This window comes from Fistularia commersonii, chromosome 11 (assembly GCF_037954325.1).
Source record: "Fistularia commersonii isolate RoL2024-O1a breed Wild chromosome 11, RoL_Fcom_v1.0, whole genome shotgun sequence".
NCBI classification, from domain to species: Eukaryota; Metazoa; Chordata; class Actinopteri; order Syngnathiformes; family Fistulariidae; genus Fistularia; species Fistularia commersonii.
Genome location: NC_141294.1, coordinates 7,700,982 through 7,713,289, shown reverse-complemented (window position 1 = coordinate 7,713,289; position 12,308 = coordinate 7,700,982). Strand labels below are relative to the sequence as shown.

Sequence of the window (12,308 nt, the reverse complement as noted above, 5' to 3'; positions counted from 1 at the left end):
AGCAGGGCGCTGTCATTGGGAAGGTCTGTGTGAGGAGTGGGCATCAAATATGGGGGTTGAGAGGTGATGCTGGTGTTCACATACTTTTAAAGAATCGGCCTTAATGTGAACAGGCTGGAAGGAATCATAGACAGGCCCTTCTCAGGTGTCAGGCTCTATTAGCACTTGTGAAAGTGGGAGATCAAGGTCTAACAAAGCTACATACACACACATATTCTTTGCTCGGTGGTAAAGGAGATCAAATATTCCTATTACCTAGGTTACTGTGCATTTTAGCAAGGTCACGAATGACACCTTACCCCTTTGAACTCGGTGTGTGTGTGTGTGTGTGTGTGTGTGTGCGTGTCTTTACGTGTGCGTGCATGTGTGTGCAACCGCCACGAACCCTGTTTTCATTTCCAACCCACCTTTGATTCCCTAGCTGACTTCTTTTAAGCTTGACTCTTGACAGCAGCAACCTATGTCGACACAGGTGGCAATGTGTCCAATTACACTGAGCCAGTATGCGAATAGTATGTTTGTGCAAGTCTATGTTTGTGTGACCGATAATGTTTGAAGAGTATCTGTAGAATCCCAAAGTCACAAAAAGAGCCTCAAACCTAATAAGGCCAGTGACACGTGTCTTACATGCCATCTGATTCAAATTAAGAGTGGTTCTGGACAGTTCGGAGGGGCATGAGTTTGTATACAGTACCTGACAACATTTCTTAGAACCAATAGCTTGACGGGAACCAGGGACATGGGAGAGTAATGGTTCCAATTTGTTCTAGCTAATCTATCACCTCCTGCCTCTCTGCAGAGAGAAGAGTGATCTCTGGTCTCTAAGTGGTAGCAGTTACATCTCTAGACTCAGGGACTGACCCTCAATGAGACTGGAAGTGTGTAGGATCGATGACACAAAAGGGAAAGGGAAGGGGATCCAACTCTACCTCAAAAACATGTTTGCAAGTCAAACACTGAACCTGAGCCTTGAACTTGGGTGGTGAAAATCGTTCTTCCTGTGTGTATCTATATTACTTGTGTTTATGAGAGTGTGTGTGTGTGATGAGTGGCGGCTGACTGAGGGTCAGTGCTGAAATATCATCCAGTTTACAGTACACAGGTTACAAGTGTTTCCCACTCTGCATCCTTGGGACGGCAGCTATGATTGGTCATACTGAATAAATGCTCCTGAAATTGTGAGCACATTGCTATAAACACACAGGAAAATCTGGCTTCAGAACAGTCTGCTCTCCGTTTGTGCCTCCTTGAAATAAATCAAATATGAAACACTGTCAAATCAAAGTGAGGTTGCCAAACATGATACATACACATCACACCGCACATGCATAGACATGCAGGGAAAAACAGTTGTGAACAATCGTACATGCACATAAACCATCTGTGAAATCAGCAGGGGATGGCTAAATATAATTCCCTCTGTTCATTGCTCCCATTTTTCTTATTCTTTCATTTTAAATATGGATGCGACAATTACAATTTTCACAACAGAAAATATTAACTTAAAACAAATAATAAAACATAACTCAAATTGGAGTTTGGCCCCAACAATAACTTTGATTCCAAACACTATCATTAGCAATTCACAGATTAATCTGATGGTTTACTCCCTTGTACCTACTGAGTTATTATACTTTATTTGACTAAAAAAAACAAAGATGAATGTGCGTGGTTGCACATGTGTCTGTGACTGTCAATGTGAAGGTAGACCAGTAGCGAGTGTGATTGAACCTAGATATTTCAAGTATACTCTGACCTGAGGGGCAACCTTAACCTGCACCTGGATCTCGTCTGTCACTTGCCAGGGTGCTGTTGTGTGTGTGTGTGTGTGTGTGTGTGTGTGTAAGTATAGAGAAAGAATGTGAGTGATTATCAGTGGAGTTGTCCTACAAACGAGGATAATACTGCATTTTCTGCCTCAAAGGAAACACCTGACGGAAATCGGTGAATTCTGGCATGGCATTTTAACAGTCAGTACAGCAAGCTTACCAGATCACTGTTGGTAAATGTACTTAACAAATGGATCATACACAAAAATAAACTACACAGTAGTAAACATACACGCTATTACTAGACTGTACCTTTTTAATTAATGTTTCTTTTTTCAAGGATCTCAGGAATTAGATAGGGTTTGGCAATATTTACAACATTTTCTAAAGCATTAAGAAGAGGACTGGGACTCTGCAAAGAATGGTCAGTTCTCCTCTTGGGGGCAACTTTTTGACCTTCATATTGGTGAATCCTTGGACAATGACAACAGGTAAAAAAGTGTCTTTCTTGTATGAAAGCAGATCAGATTCTGAGAATAGTCTAATGCATTTTTAATTACGCATCAAACTTTAAATGTGGCCTCATGGACTTAACGTTTGATTGCACAATATGTACAGAGAGCTGCACTGTGTTTTCCAGGCGGAAAAAGAAACTAAAGGGTTTCCATTCACAAAAGGAAGGGATGTGTGTGGGCGTGGGAGCACTATCACTCCACAAATTACCACCAATAGCAACCATCATCCATACTGGTGCTCCTTTTGAACAGACACGTGCTTTATGTGCTACTGATTGTATTTCTGTTAAAGACAAACACATGAAACACTATGTACATGGCTAGATGTCAATGTGTTTGAGTATGAGTCAGCTGCAGGTGTCCCACTGGGTCCACAGAGCTGAACTCTAAAGGATGTCCTGCGCCTACACACACTCTGGATGAAACCCTCACTGGGGCAACACAGTTGCACACTTTCGTTCACTGAAAAGCCCACTCGTACTTTTATTCATCAATTATATTTGGATAAGATGTCAGCCCAACCTATAGGTCAAAAAGCCGAGGGTAAAGCTAGTCATGTGGATAATGGATCAGTCTAAATTTAGAGAACCAAACCCCATGAAAAACACATCCACAGGAGACTGATGAACTACACAAACCCACACACACATGCACACGTACGCACGCACATTCTCTCTCTCTCTCTCACACACACACACACACACGCACACTGACACACGCTAAAACCTTGTAGTCTGGTCACTGAATGTGAAACAAATCCTTTAAAAAATATTTATAATCTAAAAAAAGACAAACATTTTGGCATGCTCTGATTGCATGTGTTGGTTACAGTTTTTTAAGTATGCCCGCCTGCCGGCCTTCCTGCCCCGCCTTCCTACCTGCCTATGCATGTGCGTGTGCGTGTGTGTGTGTGTGTGTGTGTGTGTGTGTGTGTGTGTGAGAGATTCCCACCTGGACCATTGAGGAAATCTTTGATCTGGAGACACATCAGAGGCGGAGGGATGCCCGTTTTACTATCCACCTCACCCGCTGCAGTCTGCAGCCAAATCACATTGTAATCTAGAGACTCTGGGAGAGTTTTTCCTGGGTCTAGAGAAGATGAGATATGAAAAAGGATCAGGATGAATATTGCATACACTACTTTTAAATTACTGTGAAGGATTGGAAAAACTGAGAAAGAAATAAAACAGAATAGCATCATTATTTCATTAAATTAAGACAAGACATAAAAAACTACAAGTCTCTTGTATTCATCAATGTACTCATGATATTTTCTTTTTCACACAGTTTTTGACATTCATTACTCAATCTTCTTACCTAGGCACTTGTAATCCGAAGCTACTCCTCGCAAGGCCACGTTGAAGACGGAAATCTCCATCCTCTGTTTGCGGTGGTGGCAGCTGAGCAGGGCAGAAGGTTGTATTACCTGGAGATACAGAAGGGGTTCCAACACCTGGTCAGAAGCCCCTCTTCTTCCTGGCTGCCTCACAATAGTCACACCAAGTGCTTGGCGGGCTGAGGAACGGCTGGGGTTTGGCAGACAGTCCAGGGAGAGCGGACTGCCTCTCAACAGCGGGGAGGCAGGCTGGGAAACGTTACTGTTGAGGATATCCTCAGCCGTAAGCTCAGTAAGGTTACCCTCCGCGACTGGAGCAGGGTCCGGTGTAGCGGAGGTTGAGACTGGAGGAGACTCACACAAGATATCACGTTGGTTGAGAGCGCTTTTCCCCATCTATGAGCAGAGCAGCAAAGCGTTTATTATTGTTACACTCGACAATCTTTGGTACTGATCAATAAGTTGCTGAAAACCGTCTGCTAAATGATTAACAACTGCTGGCCTGGCTGACTGGAGTGTATCAAACAACCACAGGCCTTACATTTGCGCAGAGATATTCCGATACCAGTTGAAAGCGTACTAAATCTGAAGTCCTAGGACTACTACATAGTCATGCCCAAATCTAGTGTGGATGGTGATGAACTAATCAGGATCCATATATATGGAAAAACCCATATTAAAGTCCTGATTAAATTCAAAATGACACACTTCAAAGGGATCAAATGTGTATATTCATTCAAGGTAATTGTGAGCAAGATTTTGCAATGATTGGATTATGTCCATGGAGTGATATGGTTTTCTCAAAAGTACTAATGTAGTGTTAATTTTAAGTTGTACCATATGTGCGCACATTCATATGTGCTAATGTGTCTCGAGCAAAAATTAATACTTTGGCTAATTTATAAATTCTTTTTTTTTTTTTACCTTGTCTGCAGGCTCCCTCCTGTCATGTGTATTTGGGGAGTCTGTTGATGATGGACAGGTCTTTGAGGGAGTGGAGCAGGCATAGGCCATGATAGACAGCCTACTAGCAGTAAGGAAGATGTCAAAAGGAATGAAGCTGAGATTCTTCGTGATCGCTGATTTGTGGGAGGGCCTTGCAATACAGTGATGACTGGCCCCGCTCTGCTGCTCGATCTGGACTATTCTGATGTGAGCGCTATCGCTGCCAATGCCGCTGTCCTGTCCAGTTCCACTGTGACGTGACGAACAGTCAATGCCTGCCTCAAAGTTTCGACAGCCATGTTTCTGCTCGTGTCGATGCACCTATACACAGAAACAAAGAAAAATAATACCATGTTGCAACGTAAAGCCATGATTTATGAATTCAGATTTTTGGAGGGGGTGTTTAAGGTCATGAGAAATATGACTTTTCCAGTTTAAACAGAAGAAAAATGCATGACATTGACACCATAGCTTGGACGACATGATTAGGATGGAGATTCCAGCATCTCTCGACAAGAACATTTTCCAGAGATAGAAATAATTGAGAAAAGTGACACTAATACCTCTTAACATGAGAAGCATCTTAATATATGTAACCAAAATGACGATTCACTTTGCATTCAAAATAATTCATATCAAATCAAACAGAGAGGGTTTATGGTTTGTTAGCATCACAGTGAGGGATCAAGTATCATTCAGTATTTTTTCATATTTGGCAAACTGTATTTGTTTCATTACAAGGGCACATAAACCAAATAGTTCTCTTGATTAAAACCACGGATAATCTGACTGTACAAGGAGAGCATCTTGTAGCGACAGAAACATTAATGATACCGTAGCCCTATTTCTGTGGTTTTTAAGAAATACTGTTCTTTTGCAATATGCATAATGTAGTCAAAAAACGAGTAACTCCAGTAAATTAATTTGTCTTGTGCAGTGACTGGTGTTGTGTATGAAGAAGCTGAAATTTTATGCTTGGCTCCAAATAACATTTGTTGAGACAGTTCCAGCTGTTGAGGCTATAAAAAGCTTTCAGTGACAGATGATATAAATCAATGAGACTAGATTGTTGGCTCTAAGGCGACAATGAAAACAAAATCATTATTCTGCTACCATAGCATGCCATCTCCATGACTATAAAAGAAGCAGTGGCTGGCTCCCATGGGACAGAAATGAGAAGCGCTCATAAAACTAAATGCTACCTACCCAATGATAAAATTACTGGACATAACGTTGAGCAGGCATGTGTTTGTAAAAAAAAAAAAAAATAGGAAAAATAACTTCAATGCAAACAAAATGCGAGATCTTGTTGATGTTGTGGAACAAAAGTTGAAAATACACAGTATACACAGTAAAAGACACGTAGACGGGCCCCTGTCTTTCCATCCGCTGTTGCCTGTTTCAATATGTATCTTAGGGACAAGCTTGTCAGGTGCATCATCATCATTCAAACAACATCAACACAGTAACGCAACCACAACGCTGAGCCCTGACCCCATTATAGCCAATGCTCTTGGGTAAAACATCACTTTCAATTAGCTCCTAATGTGCTTCGAAACATGAATGAGATTTTAAAAAAATGCACGCACGCTCACAGGCACACAAAAAAAAAACGCAGTTTTCAAAAGAACCAAGGTGTGGCCTATTCTAACCCACCCTCATCTGATCAAACCTGCACATGGTTGCTATTACAGCATGTACTCTCAGCTGCCCCCTCACTCTCTCTACATCACTCCCTCCAACCCTTTCCATGAGAATTTTAAATGTATATTATTGCTGTGGCAGAGATAGTGTTTCAAGACCTCCAGGCAAATACTAAACCCACTGGCAGCACATTAGACAGAATACTTGACTTATTAGATATTTCCTATTCTAAACAGTGTCATCAAAGGCTAAGAACAAGAGCCATATAAAACGCTGCTGCACGCCTGCCTGCCTGCTCGCCTGTTCTGTTCTTTTTGTCCAGACTCATATGTAGGGCTTCCACAGAATCGGCCCTGCCAGATCCTTCTCTTTTCACCGGACTAATGAGGACAGGATGTGTGCACGTCTTTTCTGTTGCAATGTAAGATTTTCCAAGCAATGGGGAGGGGAGAAAAGGAAGAAAAGAGCCTGGACCTGTCTCCATATGTGTTGTGTTAAGCGGGTGAAACTTGTATTGAGGTAAAGAGGTATTTGAAAAGCTTTTCAGCAAAGGCAAAATGTCCACTCCAAGGAGTGCCCCTTGTTGGAAGGGACGAATAAGCTGCACAGCAGCTGGGAAAGAGCAAGAGCCAGGAGAAACTGCCAGATACTCTTTACGCTTCCCCATCTCTCCTCCTAAGCTTTGGCTGTACACATGCATTTACAATTACAGCAAATACCCCGTCTTCTCTTTAACCACTACTGCTAAGAGAGTGCCCCCTAAGCAAATTCTTGGTCTATATTTAGACGTGCTTACAAGCTGAATAAGGGATAATGGGGAACACACAATCGGGGGCACAGAGAAAAACAGACAATGAGAAAATATACTGCAACACACAGTTGCTCAGTAGTTTGAATCAGTGCATGCAATCAGTAAATTCCTAAACATAAACACACAAGGGTTTGATCTCTATACTTTTGAAGCACACAGCTGGCTTCTTACTTGTGTTTCTGGGCTTAGTTATATCCCATTATGCTTACTTAAAGAAAGAGGGGGACAGGTATACACGGAGAACCTAAACTCATGACTCTGTGGTCTCTGTGCTATAACCTTTTGCCAATTTATTCATTGACAGAGGGCAATAAATTCAGAATAAAAACACGCGCTGAAGCTACAGGCCCGGTCCCAGCTGAAATCCCCTTTTCCAACCATTACTTTCTATTACATTATATAATAGCTGTACTGAAGCGCTATTTCCACATCCCAATGCAATCTTTCTCTGGACTTGGTTGATCACAGTCATGAATGTGTGACTACACACGTACACACAACCCCCCCAAACCCCATCAGCCAATCATGAGATCATCCTCCTCAGAGTCTCAAGGCAGAACATTCTGGAAAATGGAGGATAATCCTCAAAGTGTGAAACCATGAGTTTCCAAAGTGCCAATCATATCAAAGCCTATCTGTATGACCCCTATTTTAGTCAGTGTAACTCGGAACAGCTTGTCTAGAATGAGACTAATAAGCAGGAGCAAATGTCACTTCATCCAAATGCCACCCGTTTACAGTGTTGGCCAGTGTTAGTCCAATATGACAGCATAACTTTTACATCTGAGTACCACATATGCAGTTAAGTGTTTCCAGATGAATCAAACGTACATTGCAATCAGGTTCAGGGATGACAGAATAAGAAAATCAGAATGTTTTAAGACGGTTAGAGAGGTCATGTTGGTCAATACAAAGCATATAGTAAATTCAGTCTGTGTTACAAAGGTGACCAGTATTTCTTTCATATCTGGATTTAACAGCAGATCATCCAGACCCAGATTCTTGCATGTTACAGTTTATGCCACGGGAATAGATAACTAAGGAGAAGATATTAAAGTGTTTTCTATTTGTGAAAAAGAGGTCACAGCCAGCAAAAGACACAGTGAAATTGTACAAAGAAATGCAACTAATGCACTTACAACGCACAAAATCACAATCACATGTAATATGAATAGGTGCCGTACTGGAACACAACACTCAGTCACGATAATAGTCTGGTCTTGTGAGTCAGAACCAAGGGGCAAGTAGTCATGACGCACACAACTGGATTCTGAATAACAAAGGGAGGATGGAAGTAATGCAGAAAATAATCTACTGTGATAATAGATAGGGGCAACGAGAAAACGCTACGCTAAACTGAGTTGGTCAAAGTAGAGTGGACTCATACAGGAAGAACTGGATGGCAGAATAAATGTGAGGTCCAGATGCTGCTGCACAGCTGGCTGTCAATGACACCTCCTGAGGAGAGGCTCAATGAAAGCAAGGCTCCCGCTGAGGGATGCTGCATATCCTGCTCTATTCCATGTTCCACTGACATTATGTGATGATGAAATCATGTAACAAGTGACAGAAACCAGTGCTGATATGCCAGTCACCTTTGTCTGATCCAATATAAAAGACTCCTTCTCTGCTGCTGTTGGTAAAGGGGTCAGATTCCCTTGAGAGTAAAAGCTGATAAAATGAATTTATATTTGTAAATTTAGGTGAGGCGGGGGTAATGAATTAACAAAACAATATAAACCCAAAAATTTTAGTGAAGATAGCACAGAGATGAAGAGTTTTTAAGCATCCTCCGAGATGGATTGGAAACTCACCAACCAGAGCATGAAACACCAGAACAAAAACAAATACAACAAAAAAATTAAAAAAAACAAACAAACTGTTTTTCTGGCAGAATCCTCTACAGGCATTTCCTTAGTGAGGAGTGTTTACTGTTCCAGATAACTTCAAACGAATACAATTTAAAAATTATACCCTGCAAATACTACTACCTAGTCATTAGTCTGCGGGTCACCAATGTTTTCTTTCCTGATTTTTAGACTTTTAGACCTCTACACCGGCTATGTATTGTGCATATAATTCTTGTCCTCCAAAGCCGTATCTTTATTGCTTGATTAAGCATTTATCTTAAATTATTGTGGAAATGTCTGGTTCTTAAAATTGACAGATTTCAAAATATCTGTGTAGTGTTAAACTACAAGTAGGAAAGCTTAAAGTTTGGAGGTACTTTAAATTATGCCTTTCTCTAAAGTAGAAAAAAAAAAAAGAGTTTGCCACATTTTTCCCATGTCTCCCTTTAATGCCAGTAGAATTCCCATTGAAATGCATGGGAAGTTATATCACTAAATCTTTCTGAAAGAACTATTCAGGAGAGCTACTTCACTTAGAGGACGTCTGCATGGAAAGTAACTTCTGTATCTTGGCTACATCAGACTTTACAGGTTAAGCCCCTGTTGTGCTACCCACTATTGTTGACCAGAACCATAAAACTGATAGCGGGGCCTCTGTTCTTTTGTGTTCATAGAAGAAAACCTCAAAGCAGTAATACCTCATCTTAATCAAAAATAATAACAATAATACTCAACTAAATGCCACAAAGACGGCAATTTATTCTCTCGTTTTCTTTCAGAAAACAGAGGGTGGAAGACATTTATAATATGAAGTCACTGTTCTCTGTATGCCATAACAGCGGTCTCAAAGTGAAAAAGGGCATCAAAGGCAGTCATTTAATACAGTCAACTTTGTTTCAATAACAAAGGCAACCTGCTATGCACTTCAACTGAACCACAACAAAGGAGCAATGGAAGGTCGCGACCTCAGAACTTGGAAATGGATGCTGAGTGCTTCAGAATGACTGTCAACTGTACTTTAAACATAGCATACTGCAAAGCTCAGGGTGCCAAGTGGGGCCATTTTAACAAGCTCCCTCCACTCTGTAATACTAGTGGGTGGGTGGGTTTACTCCTTTAGGGTTTAACAGTGTGTTTCTCAGACTTTGACAGGCAGCACAACAGTAATTTTCTCACTGGTTTCTCATTCCTGTATATGTCTCCCTCGATCTTTATTTTGGACCGGCTGGGAGAAATAAAAAAAAAAAATCATGAAAAAAACTGAGTTAACATACTGGAGACTCGTCTCGCCCTGATGCCACAGCGATGTGCTAACAAAGATCAGACAAAAGTCATATGACAGCATATTGACATTCCCACACTAGCGGGTCAGCTGGATCACTTTCCACCCACAAAGTCCAACAGGAGGAAACACGAAAGGAAGGAATGTCTTTGTACGGTAAGGCCAGTTTATGTTGAGGAACATTGGTAAAACACCTTACTTATCAACTCGAGAAAAGATGTACAGAAAGAAAAACACGATTACAGAATGTTCTTACATTTTCAGCTGCTTTATGGTTTGGAAAAGCCCTGGCTCTAAAACAAAGATACACAATGATAAAGGCTGAAGGATGAAAAGAAAAATTGGTAAAAGAGCAAGTTAATGTGGTCCATCTGGGGAACTACAGCTTGCTGCTCAACAAAAACCTGGCTCTGGGAGATGTGGCAGCCAAAGCCTCCGTTTTACAATTGTTTGAACTTCAAAACTGGTTCCCTCCTACGCCTGTACACAACATTAGTTTGCTTACAAATATTTTGCCACAAATAGAACGCAGATTGCTATTGCTTAGTGAAACCAGGCAGTATCCAGAGTCCTGACATTCAGCAGGCCTCTATGTTTTGCTCAACAAGTTGAATTAAAGCCTGAGGCCTTCCCCATATGACTCCAGGCCCAGAGAAACACTCGCCAAATCCACCGTGCCCCGTTTCTAATCTTGAGCAATCAAGAATTATTTAAATGGTCTGAAGGACACCACCCCTAAAAGCCCAGCAGGACACTTACTGCTTCAGCCAATCTCAACAGATCCACCAGTCTAAACCAAAACTCTGAATCAGAGCAACCAATCAAATACATCAGTTTGCTTTGGGGGTGATTGTGAGGACATGCAGGAATTATCCCATAATGCTACAATAACACTGGCTGTTTGTATAAGCAGAAAACATAGTAGTGCTATTACTCATTGAAAGACATGTTCAAAAACTCCAGATGACAATGTCTTCATTAACACCACAACTGCGTTTTTGAAAACAAACAGATGAGGAAAAATGGCCTACCATCATGATGTAAGTTACTAGAAATGATATACAGACTCTCTCTTCTCATCCAGTTTAATCTCTTGGCCTGAAAACGAGTACTGCTGAATGGTTCTTATCAACAAATACTTTCATTATTCACGATAAACAAAATATTACTTGCACAGTAAACAAAACAGAAGTAAAATCCCAGATATTTGGCAATTATATTATCGTGCGGCCAAAGTTGGATTTAGAATTTGGCAGAACAAATATCAGTGATAAATAGTCATTGTGCATTTAATATTAGACGTATATTTATCAAATCACAACTTATGAAGAAAAGTGTAACATCTCAATTGATGACTGAGTTAAGATGAAAGCCAGATGTGGATAAAAGGTGTGATTTTACTGTAAGAAACACTACGGCAAATGTGAATGAGAGACAGAAAAACCCTGTCTGATGGTCTGATTCAATTTCTGTGATTCCATCCCCCAGAGCAGGAGAGTCATCATTAGACTCTCTTGCCTTTATCCTCTCTTCCTGCCTTTATTCTTTCTTTCTATGGGAATAGAGTAGAGCACAACTGGCTCTCATTAGAAGTCACCGTCCCTATTTGGTTTTGAGATTTGTGTGGGGGTAAATTTCTAATCTAATTTTGAGGCTGCAATGTTTACACACGAGAGTCCCAGAGTAAGGTGGGCTACGTGGTGACGGTGACTTCTGAAACTTGTGGGTGTGATGGAGTGTGTGGGCGAGCTACTGTGAGAGTAGTTCTACCTTGTTCTACCTTGTTCTGATTCACAACTTGACTCATTTAACTGATCTTAAATTGTGTATGGGTAACTTAAGACATTTAAAGGAACTGACAACATACTCTGTTTATATCAAGTGAGCAAAAAAGAAATTCGTGGCATTTCTCTAAAAAAAAAAACAACAAAAAAAAAAACAAGCATGCACAAAATGAAAACACACATTTTTCTATAGTAATCCGGTTTCAACTTGGCCCTCCAGATCACCCATTCAAGCTTTTAACTTAACATCATCAGCAGTGGCATTATGTTACCAACAAACAAACAACAAAAAGAGACTTCAAAATGCATTGTCTACAAAACGGGTTCCATGGTTGACAGAAGGAGACGCTTGAGAGACTTCAAAAAACAGTG

General features: G+C 40.8%; 1 protein-coding gene across 3 annotated transcripts in view; it reads right to left on the bottom strand.

The window, feature by feature from the left end:
• The window catches only part of vps13b (vacuolar protein sorting 13 homolog B), a 288,855-nt gene that overhangs the window by 78,218 nt on the left and 198,329 nt on the right, over positions 1–12,308 (bottom strand). For all 3 annotated transcript variants that reach the window (XM_086154801.1, XM_086154799.1, XM_086154800.1), the window contains exons 35-37: positions 4,545–4,886; positions 3,602–4,016; positions 3,236–3,373 (exon numbers count right to left, since the gene is read on the bottom strand). In XM_086154801.1, coding sequence (XP_086010927.1) covers positions 3,236–3,373; positions 3,602–4,016; positions 4,545–4,886 — 895 coding nt within the window. The remainder of the gene's footprint in view (positions 1–3,235; positions 3,374–3,601; positions 4,017–4,544; positions 4,887–12,308) is intronic.